Source organism: Callorhinchus milii, unplaced genomic scaffold (assembly GCF_018977255.1).
Source record: "Callorhinchus milii isolate IMCB2004 unplaced genomic scaffold, IMCB_Cmil_1.0 Scaffold2, whole genome shotgun sequence".
In the NCBI taxonomy this organism is placed as follows: Eukaryota; Metazoa; Chordata; class Chondrichthyes; order Chimaeriformes; family Callorhinchidae; genus Callorhinchus; species Callorhinchus milii.
In genome coordinates, this window is record NW_024704743.1 from 62,666,323 (window position 1) to 62,687,593 (window position 21,271).

The window sequence follows — 21,271 nt, forward strand, 5'->3', positions numbered from 1 at the left end:
TAATTCTATTCAAAATATCTTGAAAATGTGCAGAGTTTCATTGGATCTTGGTCTGTATGTACATTTTTAAGTAAGACAAGAGCTATCTAAGATTGTCACATAGCATTAAAGCAGCAACAATCATTTTATATTTTTGCTGAACATGGTGAAATGAAAAACAAAAAGCAAAGACTCAGACCAAACGGGAGAGGCAACAACAACAACTTGTACTTATACAGCACCCTTCACGTTAAGAAGTCGGAGCAAGGCTAGTGAGGGAGGGAGATGTGAACATAGGTACAGTCAAAGAGGCATGTTTTTAGGTGGGATTTAAAGAGAAAGAGGGTACATGGTGGACAGATAGAGGTAAGCAGTTCCAGAGAATGGGGGCATATTGACTGAAGACTCGGGCACTGATGATGGTGTAGAAGGGGCGGGGACTGTATTAGCTGTATTTTTTTTGGTCAGCCAGATGTCTGAAACATGTGGAAAGCCATCACCATGCTTTTGAGTATCCAAACCAAACAGAGTTCCATGCATCTCACCTACATGTGGAAATTGCAGAGATATTCATTGGAATGGAATGCGTACTCTCTCCCTGGAGACACATATCCTGCTTACCTAATTTCAGAGAGTATTGGACACGGGTTGGCAAGAGCCAAGGTTTGGGGACCCAGAGTGTGTGTTGGGGCACTGCTGGAGTCTAACCAGCTGAAACTGCATAGCTTGCCATTGAAAGCGCTATCTGGCAAGCTTTCCCGCTGCTTGTCCAGCTAGGATCACCCTACCCATTAAGGCTTTGGATTGCAGGGTTAACAAGAGCTGAGTGGAACTGCCATGTTCTGCTCACAAAATATACAGCCAATTTACGGTATATTCCTTGAAGCACTTTGAGACTTCTCAAAGACGTGATAAGGCGCTGTATCAAAATGCAAGCATTGTTATATTAGGCAAGATATTAATTTTGTGGTTAGAGCACTCACCTAGCAAGTGAGACACCTGGGTTCAATTCCAGGCAGGGCGAAACCTTGGGCAAGTTTCCTTACTCTACAAGCCTAATAATAATCCCTCCAAAAAACAAAAACAATAATAAATTGGTCATTTTCAATACACGACTGTTTGTGGGACACTGTTGTACGCAATTAGCTGCCGCATTTTGCCCACAAATATAGTCAATTCATTGACTATTCATATTCTGTGAAGCGCTTTGAGACATCTAGAAGATGTAAAAAGCGCTATATCAAAGGCAAGGATTATTTATTATTATTATTATAAATGAGTGTGAAAAATCCTTGCTCCCAGTGACTGGTCTGCCCTTCCAAGTCTTGCCGATGTGCCAGGTTGGGCTGTCATCAGCAGTGCCCTGGAGTACTGTGGACCTTGCTGTCATAGGAATTGACTACCGAGACTGCCACAGAGGGTTGAATTGATTCTGAGATTCCGTTGCCAAACATGTCATTTTGGAGCCAGTTCAGCTCCGAGGAGATTCCGTTTACCTCTCCCCCAAGGAGGAGAGCTAACTGAACAATCAGCTGTGTTAACTAAACAGAGGCAAGATACACAAAGTGAGAAAAAATGAACAAAAAACAAAAGCAGTTCAGTGAGAATAAATAAGACATTTAAGAATAATTTACTTTTTTTAAAAAAAGCACAGAATTAGAAACTTATAGGGTTTTGAAGAAGGATCACATCTAAGTCTTTAACCTTTTTCAGATGCTGATCCACATGCTGTAGATGTTAACCATTTTATTGTTTTTATTTTAGGAATAAAGGTAGCCTGATGCTTTGTAGCTCTAACAAACTGTGCTAAAGTAGATGGATGTAGTAGGAAACAATTTTTTTTCTATCCAGACACTTGGGAGAGATTTTGCACAGCTAGAATGATTAATGAGGCAAAGGGGGAGATGAGATCAAAGGAGATATAAAGACTGAAAAATGTTCTTTCATTCCATATACTTCTCTAAATCTTTAGATTCGTTTTTGTATGTTCTATGCAAATATATGTGAATTTTTAAATCAAGGACAAAGTACGTACACAAAGGCTATGGAAAGCCTTAATAATGCTGATTGGATCCTTAGTAATATACAAAAATCTGGTTGTCTGCCTTTCTGAACCAATTCTGTGAGAAAGAAAAGATGAAGGATCAAATAAGGAAATAAATTGGTGATAAGCATAGAACTGAGTGAGGCAGATTTCAATAAATATTTAATTATAAATTCTTTGCTCACTTTTTAATTTTTTTCAGAAAAAAGTTGAAAGAGGGATTGCCTCAATTGGGTAGAGGATAGTGCTGCAGTTTACTGACAAGGAGTCTGTTGGTTTGAAACCGAGTACCTGTTGAGTTTGCTAGTCTCATCTGGGCGGGGGGGCTAAATTAGCCCCACCAACCCAAGGTCCAAGGTTAGGTGAGGGAGAACCAGCCAGGCTGTGACTCCTCTACAGCCGAGTGGCCTGTTAACCCTCGCTGCAGAGGTTCACACATGAACAATGGATAATTGTGCAAGGGTACGAGAGGGCAACGAGTACCTACGGAACTGCACCCGAGCAAGAGGTGCAGAGAATCATATGCCAATGGGGGGATAAGTATAAAAATAATTGGACACACTAAATCTATTAAAAAAAGGAGAAATCACAGTTTTCAGCCCAAAGTTGCACAAGTGGTGTGAAAGGAATGATGAATTAATTAAACTGCTAAATCATGAACAGATTATCTAAAAAGAAACAGTTTGCATCAGTACTTACAGGTTCCTTGGAGCTGAACATAGACTTGTCCGCTCCTTAAAGTGGAAGATCGCCGGCCATTGCACCCTTTTCCATTCTGTGTATTTCCTGATATTTCAACATAAGCAAATCATCAAATTCCTTGTGCATACCCCACAAGTTCTATCCGAATTCAAGTTCCTGGCTGCTACGGTACAGTAATTTTCACACAGATACCATACAAATAAATGTGCATATGGCACTACATCAATATCCACATTTACAGGACTATAATCATTCTCCAATTGAAAGATGATCATATTTTAAAGAGATTCAATCTGTCTTTTTGATCCTTTTGCCCATTACATGCATAAATGAACCTCATTAACATAATGTTGGTGAAAATAAATTACCATAAATTTGCTTTAAGACTGTGTGTTGCTTGGCTGTCTTGATACGGGAACTCTTGTTGCTGAATGTTTTGATGTTTTGGGTGGAAATGACATGCAGCTCATTGTCATCCAGATACTTCCTCCAAACCAGCTGGACAGTGAAGGCAGCCAGCTCCTGTTTCCATGTCTCATCATCATTACCACTGACCCCATTCTTCTGACGCTCATGGAAGATCTGTAACAGTCCTTTATGTATCTTGTAACTGCAAATGTGAATAAAAATAAAATAATAATCCTTGTATTTGTTATAGTGCAGCTGTATCAAAGAGCTTTACGGGATACACTGTAAAATGCAGTGCTAGTATATTTGTAGGTGAATATGTGCCATTTGAGCACAGCAATATCCCACAAAGAGCCATGAAGTGAATGGACAATTTTATTTGGAGGATTGTTGGCCAGGGATCAGGAGAAACTCTGTTCTCTTTTCGAATAATGTCATCTTTAACATCCATAAACAGGCAGATGGGACCTTAGTTTAAGGTCTTATTCGAAGGATGACATCTCCAAAAATGCAGCACACCCCCAGCAGTGACTGTGATTATCAGTAGACATATTATAGCTGTGAATGTCACACAAGTTTCCAAATTAAAAACAAATTATTGTATAGCTTCTTTCGATGGTACATTGCCTAGTGGGAAACAAAATATACTAGACTAGTTTAGATGAAGAAGGCCCTTCAGTCCATTTGATCTCATCCTTCAGATTATCCACCTTGCCATCTTTCTGTGATTTTTGTTACAATGTCAATTAATAAATAATGTGGTTGCAGATCTAACCAATCTTCAACAGGAACCTATTGTCAAGCTTACTGCAACTACAGTATTTATTAATTGACATTGCAACAAAAAACGCAGAGGAACTACATCATGTGAGCCGCCTTTCTCCCACAAAGTACACAGTCAATTCACTTTACAATATATTGCTGTGCGCAATTGGCTGCCGCGTTCGCCCACAAATATACAGTCAATTCACTTTACAGTGTGTTCTGTGAAGCGCTTTGGGACGTCCTCCCGACGTGAAAAGCGCTATATCAAATGCAAGGATTATTATTATTATTATTATTATTATATATTCTGTGAAGTACTTTGAGACGTCTCGAAAATGTGATTAGGCGCTATATTAAATGCAAGGATTATTATTATTGTTATCATCAGTTTAAAGATAAATGAAATGTACCGTTTTGGATGTAGGATTCTAATCACCACTGAAACAGGTATAACCATTTTGTTTCCAACCGACATAATCATCCTGCTCAATATTTAGTCAGAAAATACTATTAGACCAGAACAGATTTTAGTCCATTGCTTTCAAAGCTATAAGTTAAAAGTTTAAGAATTTTTCAAATTATGACTGAACTGAATATTGTGAATATCTATTAATATGAATATTTGGATATTCCATATATAATAATCAGCCTGCTGTGGTTTTGAGTTGGCAGATATATCTGTGCCCTATAAAGTGTAAAAGGCTTTCAGGATTTAATATTATTCTATATCTTTGCTGAAAAGTAAACAAATTTGGGGGCTTCAGTGGACTACAATGCGACTTGGCAGATTTTTTTTTGACTACAACTGCACGCTTAAAAGTTTTATGTCAAAGAAGATCAAACAGCAAGTGACAAGATCTCCCTGGAGCTGTCCTGGCTGGAATAAATATGCACTTGAATCATTTCCCTTGTGTTACTTGCTACTATTCTAAAAATGTGAACTGAAAAGCACAGCTGTTCCACAGCAATTTTGAAAAGGATTCCGAAATCTCTGTAGACATTTATCAATGGGTTATAATGAATGCAGTTTTGTACATCTGGGTAAAACACGCACAATGTTGCTCCTGAATTATTCTGCTCCCATCCTCAAGCTGAACTATACTTTCCTGATGTGTCTCCATTTTAAGACTCAGCTTTGGGATATTCATGATTAACAGGAACTTTGTTTACCTACAGAGTTGGTGATCCAGGGCAAAATCAGGGTTTGGCACTTTGGACTTGGGCATATTTTTGATATAATCAGCTGAAGGAGAGAATAGCGATTTAATCAATTTGTATTGACAGGTTCCAAATGAAGGCCATTCAATGAAACTCAACCAGACTGCTTCACCCTGATCGTTTTAATTCACAGAAAGATAAAATTAAATTGCTTTATTGCCGTAACTGATCCTACATCACGCACACCTGGTTGGTTACGTTTAAAAGCAGCACTTAGAAAAGTTATTGTACTTTTCCTACAGTGCATGCACATACAAAGCCATTATATGAATACCTGATCAAAGTACCTTAACTAATGTCATCTGTTACTAAAAGACATGGTTTCAGTAACTAGATCAAAGAAAGTAAACCTGCCACAAAACACATTTATGAGTAAGACCCAGAAAGACATACTGGAAATCTGAAAGAAAAACAGAAAATGCACAGCAGCTTGATTGGCATATGAAAGAAAAAGAAGGGCTTCACGTCCCCCAACACACATAGGCATACCATCAGTGGGGGAGCTTTCAGCAACTTTGCTAGCTCCTCTGGAACTATCCTCTGAAACCCCTCTGTTTGCTTTCAAATTAGTCCACAAATCTTTCTTTGACTGTGCCTTTGCTCTTCCCCCTCTCCAACTCATTCTTTGTAAGGAACTGAGATTTTTTCCCTTTGTGAAAAGTGCTATAGAAGTGTAGGTTGTTGTTGGGTGTGACCTGAAGAAAGGTCAACCCCAGAATGTTAATGTATCTTCCTCTTTCAGATATTCATGAGTAACATGTAAAAACACCTTGGAACAATCTACTTGAAAATTTCTTACGAAAATATGGTATAAGATACATCTGAAACGAGAAATTACCACATTTTCCATCCTACTTAGATCATTGTCTCGTTATTCTGATTGCATAATGTCTTCCCTCAGTAATTTTGTCTAATGAAAACAAGCCCATTCGTCTGCATCTTTCTTCATAACTTAGTCCCCATAAGGGATCAGCCTTTTTACTTGGCAGAAAAGAACCATCAACCTAGACCTCATTTTCCAATCAAGTCATTCAGACTATTTAACATGTCATGGTGCACATGTAGATTATGCTGCAATTTATTCATTGTGCAAAAGAGTTTTCCATATACTAATAATAGTAAAATGGCCCATCACTGGTTTGGCAATAAAGCGGAGACATTACCTAGGAAACAAAGTTTATCAGAGAGAGATGTTGATAGTGAGTGTAATTATTGTACACTTTGTGAATTAGTCTATTTCTCTCAAGATGTTTTTCTGCATATTTCTTTCTCACTTCATGTTTTTGTCCCCTTCTATATGCCTATTCTATCTCCCTATGATTACCTGCCATCCACCTAGAGAGGGCTCAAACCTGCTCGGATGTTAAATGACCGACTAGTCCTCCTAAGGGATGGGGATGGTAAGAGGGGGCTCGTTGGAGCTGAACTGGTTCCAACGTGACATGTTTGGCATGTCGGAATCAACCCTCAGGTTGTCCTTGGTCGTCCAGTTCCTGAGCCAGCACAGCCAGCCAGGCTCAGTGCAGTATCTGAAAGGGCAAGCCAGTTCATGGGGGTGGGATTTTTCCCACTCAGCTACTGTTAACCCCGCAAGCCAAAGCCCTAATGGGTAATCCTAGTTGGACAAGCAGATGGAAAGCTTGCCAGACAGGGATTTCAATGGCAAGCTATGCATTTTTAGCTGGCGAGACTCAAGCAGTACCTCAACTTACACTCTGTGGTCCTGAAGCCATGGCTTCTGCCACACTGCACCTGATAATAATACTAATATCTCCATGCTGGTTTGTTTTATCTATGTATTCACTCTGTCTTTTTTCTCTCATTGGTCTTTCTCTGTGAGTCTTTGCTGGTCTCAGTCTCCTGGAAATTGTTTGTCACACTCATTTGGTCTTTCCCATCTCTTTCCTCTCTCAAACTTAATCTTCCCCATTCTCACTCTGCTGTACCTCACTCCTCTGATCTGCAGAAATTTCCAAGATAGATTTTTTTCTAATAGGCCTATATTTCCATATAGGTATAGCTATTTCCATTATCCAGTATAGGTATTTGTAGGCAAACACGGCAAGAAATATGTGCACAACAATGTCCCAGAAACAGGCATGAAGTGAATGACAAATGTATCTGGAGGATTCTTTGGCCAGGGTAAGAGTTGATCAGGCCTGCAAGGCCACCATTTAATGTCTCATCCTAAGTCTGGCTTTCCTACCTACACCAAGTGCCAGTAACATTAGAAGGAATAATTTGATCTGAGTAGTAAATTGCCTTTCACTGCAATCACAAGTGTATCTGAAACCATTAACTCCTCCTAAATCTTTTAATCCAACAGATTTGGGCTGCATTAAATAATCCTTTCAGTTTGTGCTCAATTAACAACATTCTTAGTACCACAAATATATTACACATATATTGCTTAAATTTCTTTTAACGTCAGGTTGATTCAGTTGGTAATATGTTCATGACTTAAGCTCACAGTATAATATTGACTATGCAATGACATTTCAATGTGAAAAGACCCTATAAAACAAGACCTTGTTTGTGTTTTTACACTGAGAGTCAAATCATCTATACTTTACTTTCTCATCCTCCTAACCACTTTGTGGATTTCCAGATCAAAAACTTTTTTTAAGAAAAGTTGCGGTGTGAAATATTATGCAGATATTTAATTTATAATTCTTGTTCCAATTAGAACTGAAACAACATAATTTCAGGCAAAAGAGGGTTAACTCCAGCATGATCTTGTGACTTCTTAAGCTATGGATAAAGAACATTTTCTGTCTGCATTGCTATTATCAACAACAAATGAGGGTGTTTTTCTGGAATCAGTATCAGATGTACTTTACAGTGATGACGAATTTCAGTTTTAGGATATGTAGGTTCATGTTTAGGCGGTGACAATAGATTGTGCCGCAGGGTGGAAACGTACTGTTACTTATAGTCATGTTGGCGACGGTCCAGACTCTCATGAGCAGGATGTGTTTGCAGCATTTTGAGCAGTGCACGGGAGGCAGAAATGTAAAAAAAAACCTTCCACTGAATATGTTTCACAAGAAATCTTCAGAAAACATCTTCAGAAAAGTAATTTTGTGAACAACATAAAACAGACTGTGCAAGGTGGGAATTTTCATATAGAAGGGAGGTGATTGAAGGCCCAGTCAAAGATGATTTTTTTTTTAACAAGGGTTTGAAGACATGGAGGCAGTGAGGCACAAGGACTTTGGAAGAGAGTTCCAGATAGTGGTGGCAAAGTGGCTGAATCTCTGCCGCCAATGTGTAGTCGGGTGACGGATGTGCTCCAAGTTTGCAGAGTGGAAGGAGGGATGGGAGAATGCGGCTGGAGGAGACTGCAGAGTTGGGAGGGATAGGGCAGGTCGAATTTGAAGGTTAGAATGAAGATTTTGAATGTGTAAAGGAATGCAGCAAACTTCATTCCTCAACTTTACCCTGGTTTACACTGTTAATCAGGCTCAGATTGCTGAAGTAAAAAGCACTCGATCACTGAAGTAAGGTATGCTTCTCGACTATTAGGTTTCTGTTTCAAACTGACATTGACTTGTAATATTAGATGGATAGCTTTTAATATCAGAATTAAAATGGTCTTTGTTGAAATAACTAAGAAAGACTGTAAAAAATATTATCAAATAAACAAGCCGGAGATTTTGTTTTATACAGGGCAATATTTAGGAAAGCATCCAGGAAAATAACACCTACATTTCTCATGACAATATCAGCAGTGTACTGTATAAGGCTGGAGGACGTGACAGAAGCATAGGGAGACACAACTCAGACCATTCTTGCAATGTGAGATTGATTTCCCTCTCACTATACTTGTAAGGACAAAGGTTTTGCAGAATAAGCATCTTTGAGATTTTGTTCACATCTTCAGAGCAGGCAGCTAAAATTATTGATGAAAGATCCCATTGACTTCCAGATAAAAATCTAAGAAGTGATCTAAATAAGGGGCACAATTCTGCTGCTATTCCTTCAATTCAAGTAAACACAGAGTTCTCATAGAACAAGTACACCGTACAATGCTTAAATTATAGGGAGAACTGCATCTATTTAATTCTTGAGATGAAAGCTTGACCACTGGGAGCACTAGGAGCATAATTGCAAGTCCCAAAGTAAATCAAGCATTCAGCGTTTAAACTGGAAAAGGCAATCGTATTCTTATGCTTTTGAACCTCATTGATGTGGCAGAACAATCGGTGGGTTGTGATGAGTTTGTTACAGTATTTAACTAGAGATCCTCTGAGAGCTGCTGAACTGACTGCATCTATTTCACTGTTACTAAGTACACATGCAGCCAGGAGAAGATCTATTACTTTCATTGCTTGCTAACTCCCAGCATCATACTTTGCACATGAAATGGGAGAATGGCTTAATTTAAGTGAAGTATTCATTAGTCTTCAATATTTTATATTAAAAAAAGATTGTGGTCTTAGCACTAGAACTATGAAGCTCATGATAATTCTATGAAAAGATTGTAAGCAGGAGGATTTTGGAAATCATTCAAAATCTGGTTCTCAATGAAATGTGAAGACTGCAGGACAAGAGCTATCAAATATCACTGCAAACGAGAGCAGTAAAAATAAATCACTAATGTAAGTCACTGAATGATGATAGCCTGCACAGTATAACTGATGATTGTTTGTGTTGATTTGGTCCATTCAATAGTTATTTAGATTAACCACTAAGTGGTTAAACCTGCATTAAAAACTCCAATTAAAGAGTTGGATGACAGTGAAAATTATGAGATGTAGGCACCCATACATCATTCGCTATACAGCACACATGTGATTTGTGTGCAGGCAGCCCCCTCTAGCATCACTTCCTATGCATCAACATTATCCATGCCGCCAGAGAGCAGAACACAGGAAGTGATGTCCAGCCCCACTGAGCAACCGACATTAGGAAGAGATTCTGTCCTTTTCTGATTGTTTTGAAACACAGCCCCCATTTTCAGCATAGTCCTGCATCTAAAAATGTTTTAGAGTGGCAAATCAGTCACATGCACAGACAATTCGTAACATGAAGAGTCATCTGTGAAAGGATTTTTAAAGTTATCCATGTGACAACTAATAAGACGGACAAAATCAGAGTAAGGCAAGTCGCATGTAAGGACTGGTGCAAATCCAGCAAGCCTCGTTAAAGTTAGTCAGATGAGAATTTGGGATTTGTGAACTCATTGCTTCTGGAAGATCTGTCAGAAACATTGATTTCGGAGCATGCCTGTTAGCAACAGAAATCTAGAGTCTGATTAAAGGAGATCAATCGTTTCTCCAATTCTGAAAAAAATCTCATTATGTTTTATTAAATTACTGAGATGACACGTCGGTATTCACAGCACACCGACAGATTCAGACTCAACATACCCATTTGGAAAACAGAGCACTTAAAATAAATTATTTTTGTGAAGTTTTGGGGATTTAATTTGCCTATCCTCCACTTTTAAAATTACACCTATGCTACTCACTAATTTCTTTGCCAAGGAACCCACTGATACCTCTCCCTAATCACGTATTACAAGCTGCTGAGGTTCACTCAATCCCAATTTCCCATGGCCACAAACACCACAGTATTTCCCCTATTCAATACACAGTGGTGCAAATGTTAGGGGGCATCCAGATTGGCAAAAGGTCAATCACCAAGCCACTTCTTCTATAGTTGTTTTTTTTCAAATCATAAATGCAGCATTTGACCTCAAGCATCACTCACAGGGAATCAAAAATGCTGAAAATGAAATGTTGCACGTTACCCATTTTTTGTCACTAGATGTCACTGGAGGACTTTACAGACAACACTTTGGCCACATCTCATAAGTTTCTGGAAACAATAAGAAGGGGGTACACTGTACACCATATAAATTGTTCTAACATGCTGGGTCACGCAGCTATAAGGTAAAGCATTTGTTGACAATTCCCCAAACACCAAATTTCCTCATTTAGTTTTGGTCAGCTGGGTATCTTCGACACATGCATTGCCATGCTGACACTCCAATGCAGTATTGGGGGCGTTTTACATTATCAGTGGTGCCATCTTTCAGATGAGACATTAAACCGAGGTCCCATCTGCCTGTTCAAGTAGACATTAAAGATCCCAAGGCACAATTTGAAAGAGAAGGGAATTTCTCCTGGTGTCCGAGCCAACATTCCCCCAGATAAAATTGGTTACTCACATCATGGCTGTTTGTGGGGCACTGCTGTGTGCAAACTGCCTGCCACATATACACAGTCACTTCACCTCACAGTAAATCCTGTAAAGCGCTTTTAGACCTCCTTCTGACATGAAAGGCACTGTGCAAATGCATGGGTTATTATTATTATATTGAGTATTTAAACCAGACTCAGTGATATATATTTTTGCCACTTACACATGGGAATTTCCCCCTAGAATGGAATGTGCCCTTTATCCCTGGAGGGACACACCCTGTTTAACTAATTCCAGAGATTATTATGCACAGTTTGGTAAGGTTTAGGATCCAAGTGTGCATTTGGGCACTCCTGGAGTTTAGCTAGCTAAAACTGCAAAGCTTGCAATTGAGAACACTGTTTGGCAAGCTTCTGCTGTTTGTCCAGCTAGGGGCCCCCAACCCATTAGGGATTTGGCTTGCAGAGCTAACAGGAGCTGAGTGGGAAGAATTCCTGCCACCAATCTGCCTTTCCCAATTCTGCTGATGAACTGAGCTGGCTGATCTGCCATCAGCAGTGCACTGGAGTACTGCGAGCCTGCCTGGCTCAGGACTCTAAGACTGCCACAGAGGGCTGGCTCAGTTCCAACATTCAATCATCAAGCACTTCACCCTGTAGCCAGTTCAGCTGCAAGGGAATTTTGCTTATCTCCTCACTAAGAAGGATAGTCACTAGCTTGCCAATTGACATCCGTTGGGAGGACATTTCAAAGCACTTCACAGGATATACTATGAAGCATTGGTGGCCAACCTGTGGCCCGTGGGACGGAAGTGGCCTATCGGGCTGTCAAGAACCCCCAATTTCCACCCCACACCGAACATTCGCATGAGTCCAGATGAGTCCGTATTCAATTGATAGTGTATTTCCATTTTTTTCTTGATTGAAAAGGTTGGCCACCACTGCAATAAAGTGCAGTGACTGTGTATTTTGTAGGCGAATGCAGCAGCCAATTTACTCACAGAAGTGTCCCACAAACAGCCATTATGGGAATGACCAATTTTATTTGAGGGATTGTTAGCCAGGACACACTCCCTACTGACCAAAACATCAAGATAAACACGTTTTTGTGTTTTTTAAAAGCTTCACGGGATTCTTAAAACACCCCCAGAAATATATTGAAAAGAAAAATAAGATAAAACAACAGGAATGAACATCTGAGCACCATATGCCTAAGGCAAGATGTAGCTTTTTTTATTTTCTCATCCTCCCTTTGTTAAAAGCATTTTAATTATAAACGATTAATTGTACCTTCTCCATGCCTTCTGTATCACTGTAGCTGCCTGGTTCTTCTTTCGAAAAAGCTCCTTTCTAATTCTCTCCTTTTCCACTAATCGTAACCGGACTTCCAATGGAATAAGCTGAATATTTAAATTGTGTCTCTTCACGGAAATGTGAGGGTTGTCTTCTGTGAAAAGAGATTGAGAAATGCTCATTCTGTCTTGTGCACTTTCGTTGGTACCATTTAGGTAATCATTGGCTGGTATGTTTGGTGTAGAACTGTCAAGAACAGGAACATTAATGTCAGAAGTCTGGTTACCATTATGCATGGTAAAGTCAGCAGTATCAACACTATTTAGGACAACAGGTTTTGCACTTCCAGGCCGGCTGGAGCCAGCAGGTGAGAACCGACCACACTTCAGTCCTGTATCAGGTCCTCCAAGTCCTCGTGGTATTCCTGGTATATGGTATCCATTTTCCATTGATGGTGATGCACTTGGCGGTTTGACCATTTTTTTCATTGTGCTGGCTGACCTAAACCCAGCACGTTTGGGATTCCTGCCTTTGAGTCTATTAGTAGTTTTGGAGAGTGTTCTTTCACTCCCAGTCCTATCACTTCCACTTTCTGAAGGAATCAACTGTCTTGAAGAATGCGGTTGAACAGAGGTGTTTTCTGCACAGGTGGGTTGGTGATCAACGATACAACTGCTCTTGGAGTAACTTCTGGGTCGCTCTAAATTAATGACAAATTAACTTTGTTTTAAAACCTCAATGATAGTTTATTACATTTTTGTAAAAGTATCACTAACTACAATACAATAAAAATGACAAGTAGAATACTTTCGAAAAGGGAAGCTAAACCTATTCATGAACAAATGTGACCGATGCTGCTACTGCTAGGAAGAAAGACAAACACTCACTGAATCATAGTCATTTTTTTTAACACAAAGATTAAGAATGCGAGAGTGCTCAGTGCTGGGAAGAACAACACTCTGGCACTCAATGTCAGCTTTACCACCTCCAGGTAAGGTATTGCATTGGTCAGATGGCCAAACAACATAACAACAACAACTTGCATTTATATAAGTCCTTCACCCAGGGTGGGGTCTCGAAACGCTTAAAATGTGGTTGACATTAGAATACAGCCTATACCCATTGCACCGATGTGGCAATTCTATAGGGTGTCAGCAATCCACCCTTGTAGTCTTGTAGCTCAGTGGTTAGAGCACTCGCTTTGCAAGTGAGAGACCTGAGTTCAATTCCAGGGAGGTCAGGGGGAAACCTTGGGCAAGTTTCCTTACTCCACACACCTAATAATAATCCCTCCAAAACAAAACAATAATAAATTGGTCATTTTCAATCCACGACTGTTTGTGGAACATTGCTGTGCGCAATTGGCTTCCGCGTTTGCCCACAAATATACAGTCAATTCATTTTACAGTGTGTTCTGTGAAGCGCTTTGGGACGTCCTCCCGACGTGAAAAGCGCTATATCAAATGCAAGGATTATTATTATTATTATTATTTATTATATGGTCACTTTGAGTGTGATTTACTATTCAGTGTTAATTGATGGTAAATTGTGGACAAATTTGTCTTGGTGCCTCATATCAAATAGATACTAGAATGAACCTGCCTGAACCCATTTCATACAGACAGAGAGGCGAGACATTCAACCTACTAGAAAAGGCCAGACAACTTTTAAACTCAGGTTCCAAATCGTAAGAAGGCAGCTTTCTAACCCGTGATACCACCCAGCCACAGATTTAATTTTCATCTGAACCAAATATATGTGTTACAGTTGAAACAGATGATCCCCAGATCGAACACAAATACTATGTCACAAAAAATAGGGCACCAAGTCATTAAAAGAAAATATGTTAACACTAGTCGGTTGTCTGTTAAGGTTTCCCTCAAGGAACATGTTTTACTGCACAATTGCAACACTGTTTACATATGGGCTTTTCACAGTTATGAAAGCTCTTCAAACTTACTGTTACTAGTGCAAGATACACAACTGAAATACACATGTATAATATTTAGTTCAAACACAAGATTTTCAAACGAACCCCTTGACACTTTATTTTCACCTCCTCTTCAGAGGGTGTAATGCATGCTGGTGTATGGTTCTACAGGCACAGAACACCATTTAGTATCTTGCCTTAAGTGGCTATTTTTCATGTGTGAGTCTACATTGTGAATGTTGGCTGGCCATTAGGTACCCGATATAAGGAAAGACTGCTGTACTTGGAATTGTTCACATTNAAAAGAAGACAAAAGGAAGGTCTTATTAAAGTATTCAAGATCTTATAAGGATATAGACAATATGTTTAACATGGACAAAATTCTAGAATCAGACCCAAAAAGAAAAGGTGATCAGACACTTCTAATTACTTTACACGAGTGGTGAATATTTGAATAAACTAGTTAGCAAAGTGGTGAAGGCAGATTGTGTCAACTAATTAACGAAAGAACTAGTTAGTTGTTTGACAAAAGTATTCATTTAAATTTATGATTTTTTTAATAAACAAAATTGTACTTTGGAACCAGCTAGATGGACCAATAGTCTTTTCTTATGCCATCATTCCCATGTTTCAACCACATCCAAATATCCACTTCCTATCGATGATCCGGAACAGGAAATCTTGCTGATATCCCCTTCCTTTCTCAGTGACCCTGATGCTATTTAGATCAGTTAACTCAGTACAGATCTAGGACCCATTTCTGGCTGATTTGCACACTCAGCATTAGTTTTATTAACTGAGCTATCAGGCCATTTTTTTCTAACTTCTCTGAAGCATCCAAATGAAAACCTGAACAGAATGATCAATTTCTATCTGGGAAATTGGATTCTCAGTTTTCAGTTAGTTACCATGGGCACAATATCCAACAATGAACAGCAAATTGTTGTCTAAAATTATTGTGATAAAAGTTATTTATCAGACTGATTTCCACATGTGTAGATTTAGAGAAGGGTCAAGCATTATTCTTACATACCATGTATACCCAAACATTCTGATGCACAATGCAGGTACAACACATTGTCTATCAGATCCCAGGTTATAACCTGGGCTATAGAAAAGTACGGCTGCAACTGTTCCGCTGAATCTGCTAAAGCGCCACCCTCCACTACAAATCGCTAAAAACTCTAAAAATGCAATGTGTTTGGCCCTAGGCTTCTGCACGCAGCTGCCACCTGTTTACTCAATGTCCTCTGTGCGTTTCCTGGACAGAGGGAGTTGCCTCTGCACCTCCTCCAAGCCCTCAACATCATTCCTGAAATGAGATGCCCCAAACTGAATGGAGTACTCCAGTTGTGGCCTACCAATGATTTGTACAAACTCAGCATTATTGCATTGCCTTTATAATCTATGCCCCGATGTATAAAACCCAGAATATTATTACTTTTTTTGTATAGGCCTTTACACTTGCGCTGCTACTTTCAAGGAATGATGTACCTGCGCTCCCAAGTCCTCTGCTCTGTGCAAGACATTGCCATTCAATATATATTCCTTTCCCTAGTTTTTTTCTAGGGAAGAATGATCAATTTCTATCTGGGAAATTGGATTCTCAGTTGTCAGTTAGTTACCATGGGCACAATATACAACATTGAACAGCTCAAAATGCATCACCTCACATTTCACTTAATTAAACTTCATCTGCCACTGATCTGCCCATTTTGCCAATCTATTTAAGTGCTTCTCCAGTCTCTTGCCATCTTCCTCACTGTTGTTTCTAATTTATTAATCTATACCTTGATTTTTGTAAGGTACAAACATAAGCACACGTGCAAATATATTTTTAAAAATTACATTGCTGGACAGCCTGCTTTTTCCTCAGTTTTCCTCAAGTAGTATTTAACTTAATCATTTATTTTCAATACTCCAGGTCTGTGCATTTGTGTATAAGTTATGTGTAACAAAGTGACCTTACCTTTTTTCCTTTTCGTCTCCCCTGTCTCAGTTTCTGCAGTTGGAGGTCGACTCTGAGTGGTGCCTGTAGTCTCGAGAGATCGAAGTGGAGATTCTGTGCCAGATGTTTGCTGAGATCGGCTTTTAAATAGTCTGTTGGATTCGGTCCCTATTCTCAGCTCCAATTGGTCACATTCTGAAGTGGAGCTGCAAAAGTTTTTCCTATTCAGAGGAGGGCAGACAAGCTCCAGATTCCCAGGTGGTTTCTCTGCATCCAATTGGGATTCTAAACTCCTTTTTTCCTTCTGAAGCGCTGCCTCTTTCCTTTTCTCTTCTCCACGCTTCCTTCAATAAATAGACAAGAAGAAAAACTATGATTTTTTTTTTCCCCTTCCCTTACTGCCTCCTGCTGAAGGTGTTCCACAGGTGCTACATCAAAGGGATTATTCTAACTGACCTAAGTGAACCAGGCAGTGAGTGTCATTCCTTCCTGTGTTCTTACCAATATTCATCAACGTTTCAGCAGGGGATACTGAAATGCACTCTGGCTGATTTTTCCACTCTCCAACCTAGGGATGCTGATGTGAACTATTGCTTCCATATTGCTGAACTAGAGATTGGCTAACTCAGCACATGCCAATGATAAAACCTGGCACCTTCTTGGACTCAGTATTACACCAGTTACTGCATTAATCCACAAACAATGAAAACATGTGGTTTAAAGAACAAAATAGATAGCAGAGCAGTCAAAGGATAGTTTTAACAATTTGATATGTCTTTGATCAAATGTCAAAGCACTTTAATAATCAAAGATATTACATACGCATTTCCTATACTGTCAGAAAGGACTATATAAAACAACATAGTGAATTAATGTACATGTGTGTTTGGGGAATGAAATCTTCACTGTAAAAGACCAATTATTCTCCAAACAGATTAAATCAAATTAACCAATGCAATGTTTGAAAGTGAATCGATTCAGTCTGAAAACATTAAATCTAGTAAACCGAAGATGTGGAGCACTTCAGTTTCCACACTTGGTTATATAACCCATCATCATAAAAAGTGCAATGCAAATATTTAATTTTCTGGCCACATGCCATATTAAAAGAGAATCAACAAGATTGAATTAATACAGAAGAGTCATGCATAATTGATGTTAAACCATGTCTATGAACCTCCAATCTCGGTCTGCGCTACATTTTACACAGCACAGTTCTTTGACTGCACTGCAGGAGGTATGTGCTTGCTAATACATTTGGAAAAAAAAGCATACACATCGCAATTTAATAGGTGTGCTTCTGCCTTTAGTACTCTATAGCATTTCTTGCAATTCATCACTGACAGATGGTATGTGTCATTATGTAGAATTCTGTTGTCCTGGCGAATGATTGATTAATGCTGGTATATCGTATTTCGACTGTCACCACATTAGCACAAACCACAGCAAATGACAACCTACTTATGTAATGTGTCACCACCATTTCCCAAGATCCATGTCAATGACAGCTGATGTCAGTTCAGTGTTACCTGTCAAGGCAGAGTCCAAACTTTATCTGTCATTGCTATCTGATCTTACCTTCTCCATGGAGGGGGACAATTAAATCTTGGTATCTTGATACCAGCCAATTGATCTCAACTTGGGTGTCTGGCAGTTGATGCCGTCCACCAGTCCCTGTGGTTCTGATCAGAATGTCTGCCGTTATACAAACTATTGACCCGATACAAACAGATTGCGATTGTCCTTCCCATTGATATGGAGGGTAGACTCGCAAGCTTGATCTCTTTTTTGTCTATCAGTGAAATCAATCTCCAGTACTTCCAAATGAGTCTTCAAATTGAGACAGAAACAAAAAGCCTGAAGCTAAATGGATTCCACACGAAAAGATAATGCATAAATAACAAGACCAACCTATGAACATTATCTCATTTGGCATGAGCTAAATATAGTAATGAAAGATAATTACCCATAACAAATGCTCACATTGAATACACTACTGTTTAAGCCAAACAAGGCCACAAACTAATCACCCGACAAGCTGATATCAATTTTGGATTGAAAGTGGTCTGAGAATCTGGTTCCTCATAAAATTCGACTTGTGTGAGCTTCCCACAAACCTTTCAGCTGTCAGTCAGCTGTCTTTGCTTCGAGAGCTCTGTAGCACAGATCAGTGTAACAAGATGCTAACTATCGCTTTGCCAGCTGCCAGATATTGCCCCTTCCACTCTCCCCAAAAATACTACACAGAGAAAAATGATTGCAAATTGGAACAAAAATGAGTATGAAAGGTAAAGTATTGAGTTCCAAGTCCCAATGTTCAATATAGTTAAGATGTAGGTTTGCACTTGCCATTCCTGCATGATGATTTCTTATCACTTACCTGAACAGGAAAATAAAGACCTCGGTTTGTTACATACAAAAGACAGCCCTTTGATAATATAAGGCTGCTGCCCCCCAATACTCCACTGCAGTGTCAGCTTGGACTATTGGGTCTAAATTCCATGCAATTCTCTATCAACAATACAATTTGAAATTAAGGGAATTTGGGGGAAAATGTAATATGTATTTCATTAAGATACACACATTAAATTCCAAAGACATTTTTCGCAGTGCAAAAACTTCCACATTATTAGGGTAAAATACTAAATGGGTTCTCATTAACAGGTGAGGTTCAGACCAACATTATTTTCTAATTTAAATTATTTTCTGAGGCATTTAACACCAATGTTAATATAAGCTTGCAGGCTACTCTCCCCTTATCAATAGATTTATTTTTCAATTCAGAACAACGAGATTCTTTATTCCCACTGAGAAGCCTTTGCAATGTAGAGTTTACGACCTCAAAATCAAGCTACTATTGATAACACTGTTTCATTACCTAAGTTTTAATATGTATGACATATTCAGATACTAGTTCACAATTTGTTAGACACGTGAGGGGGAGGGGGTGATATGCTGAGTCTTTGTTCAAACTACCGATTTCTGTAAGTAGCCATTTTGGAGGGCTGCTAGAGCTTTGAGAAAGCATCTGCATGACTCGATCAAAAAAGACCAGAGCGAATACTCTCTTTTGACACAATGCACCTAATGAAAATGCCTCAACAACAAAGCAATGAAATTATATTTAAGTGTGTGCTGGCTGTTTTGTTGGAGGCAATAGAAAAAATAATTGACCCTCTTGGTAGGCCAAGACTTTCTTTCAAAATGTTCGGCGTCACTCAGGGTCTAACGGCTACTTCTAGTGCTTCAAATAATGGCACATACCTCAACAACCAGGGACTGATGGCTGCTTGCAAAAATGGTATTTTAAATGGGCAATCTTCCCTTGAAGATGCAGAGGATGATCAGCCTGCAAGTGGAGGAAGGGTTCCAGCCAGCATGCATGGTGTACATCGCCATATTTTTGGTAGAGGCACGTAGAAACAACACTTCTTCACCTTCTTAAAGTGCAAACTTCAAACTGAAGCTGACTATGAGGATAAATTACTTTGATTAACCGCACTGCTTATGGCTGCCACCTCTTTGCCTTGATTTACAAGCTCCTTTACAATTCACAGATTTCACAGACATTTGCATTTTGACAGTATTGGAAAGGTATATTATCTAAAAAAAATCCAACAATAGAATTCTGCCGTATACTCAACCACATTAAACACACTTCCCCCCAACACATCAATTCTCGCTAGGCTCCACTGCTCCCTATCACAGAACGGATCAATTTCAAGATCCTCTCACTCGTCTACAAATCCCTTTACGCCCTTGGACCTCCTAACTTTTCCAACCTGCTTTCTCTCTACTCCTCTACTGGTTGCATCAGCTCGGCTGGCTCTGGTCTCTTGCTCATCCCTTCGCCTCTCCGCGGCACCATCAGCGGCCATTCTTTCCACAATTATGTCCCAAAGATTTGGAACTGTCTCCCTCAATCCTTCTGCCTTGCCCCCCTCCTTCCCCTCTCTTAGATCAAGGCTGAACACCTTCCTCTTCAACTATGATTATGGTCACCTCCTCTCTCCCCCCAGCTTGGTATCAGGCTCAGCCACTGTTAAGCGCTCTGAGACGCTGCCCCACACGAGGGCACTATATAAATGCAATTTGTAATTGTTGTGATGCAGATATGATGCAGATATGGGGATACGATGGTGTTATAGGCATTATTTATTCTACTTTTAATTAACCAAGAATGTATTATTAACAATTAAATTATGCCTTTAAAGATCATCATTGTGCCATGCAGTTCGATATTGATTACTTGACCCCCTCCATCGTTGTTCAGTGACAGGAACATGTTAATCTCGCTCACTGGACAGAAAAAGCCCTACATGTGATGGGCTGTTTTACTTTCCACTTGCTGGAAGTTTCTAGGGAATGTGTAGCGCCTCTCTTAGAATATTTCAGCATTATTGAATCATAAACTTAATTATTTCAACAGAATTTGGGCCCATTTAGGTTCAAATCCTGAGGTGGGAGCTGAATCAGAGGGGAAAGTGCTACCTATGTCAATGCGGAAAACTAATCAGCAAGTAGAATTTAAAGCAGGCAACAGAAAATAGTTTAGGCTTGTGTTGTGTAAAGGAATCATAGAAATTAGTTGCTAAACTGGTCAAAAAATTCTCAAACTAGTTGCTATGTCCAGATTCTGTTCTAAAAAAACAGCAACATGTGGTGTGTGCCGGTGCTGCAACATGCATCAGGGGTCTGTGCATATCAAACTTCACTAAGTGTATACCGTGGCAGTTGGGGATCTTTAAAATGAGACCCGATGTTATATCAGGTGTCACTATAGTGCACTCACTAGTCAAAACTTCCAGTGTCATCAGGTCACTGCTGATGTCACTGAG

General features: G+C 39.4%; 1 protein-coding gene across 3 annotated transcripts in view; it reads right to left on the bottom strand.

Annotated features, from left to right (window-relative positions):
* Window positions 1–21,271, bottom strand: part of invs (inversin) — a 143,953-nt gene that overhangs the window by 14,523 nt on the left and 108,159 nt on the right. For all 3 annotated transcript variants that reach the window (XM_042332359.1, XM_042332360.1, XM_042332361.1), the window contains 4 exons: window positions 16,455–16,777; window positions 12,553–13,255; window positions 3,094–3,335; window positions 2,723–2,809 (listed from right to left, as the gene is read on the bottom strand). In XM_042332359.1, coding sequence (XP_042188293.1) covers window positions 2,723–2,809; window positions 3,094–3,335; window positions 12,553–13,255; window positions 16,455–16,777 — 1,355 coding nt within the window. The remainder of the gene's footprint in view (window positions 1–2,722; window positions 2,810–3,093; window positions 3,336–12,552; window positions 13,256–16,454; window positions 16,778–21,271) is intronic.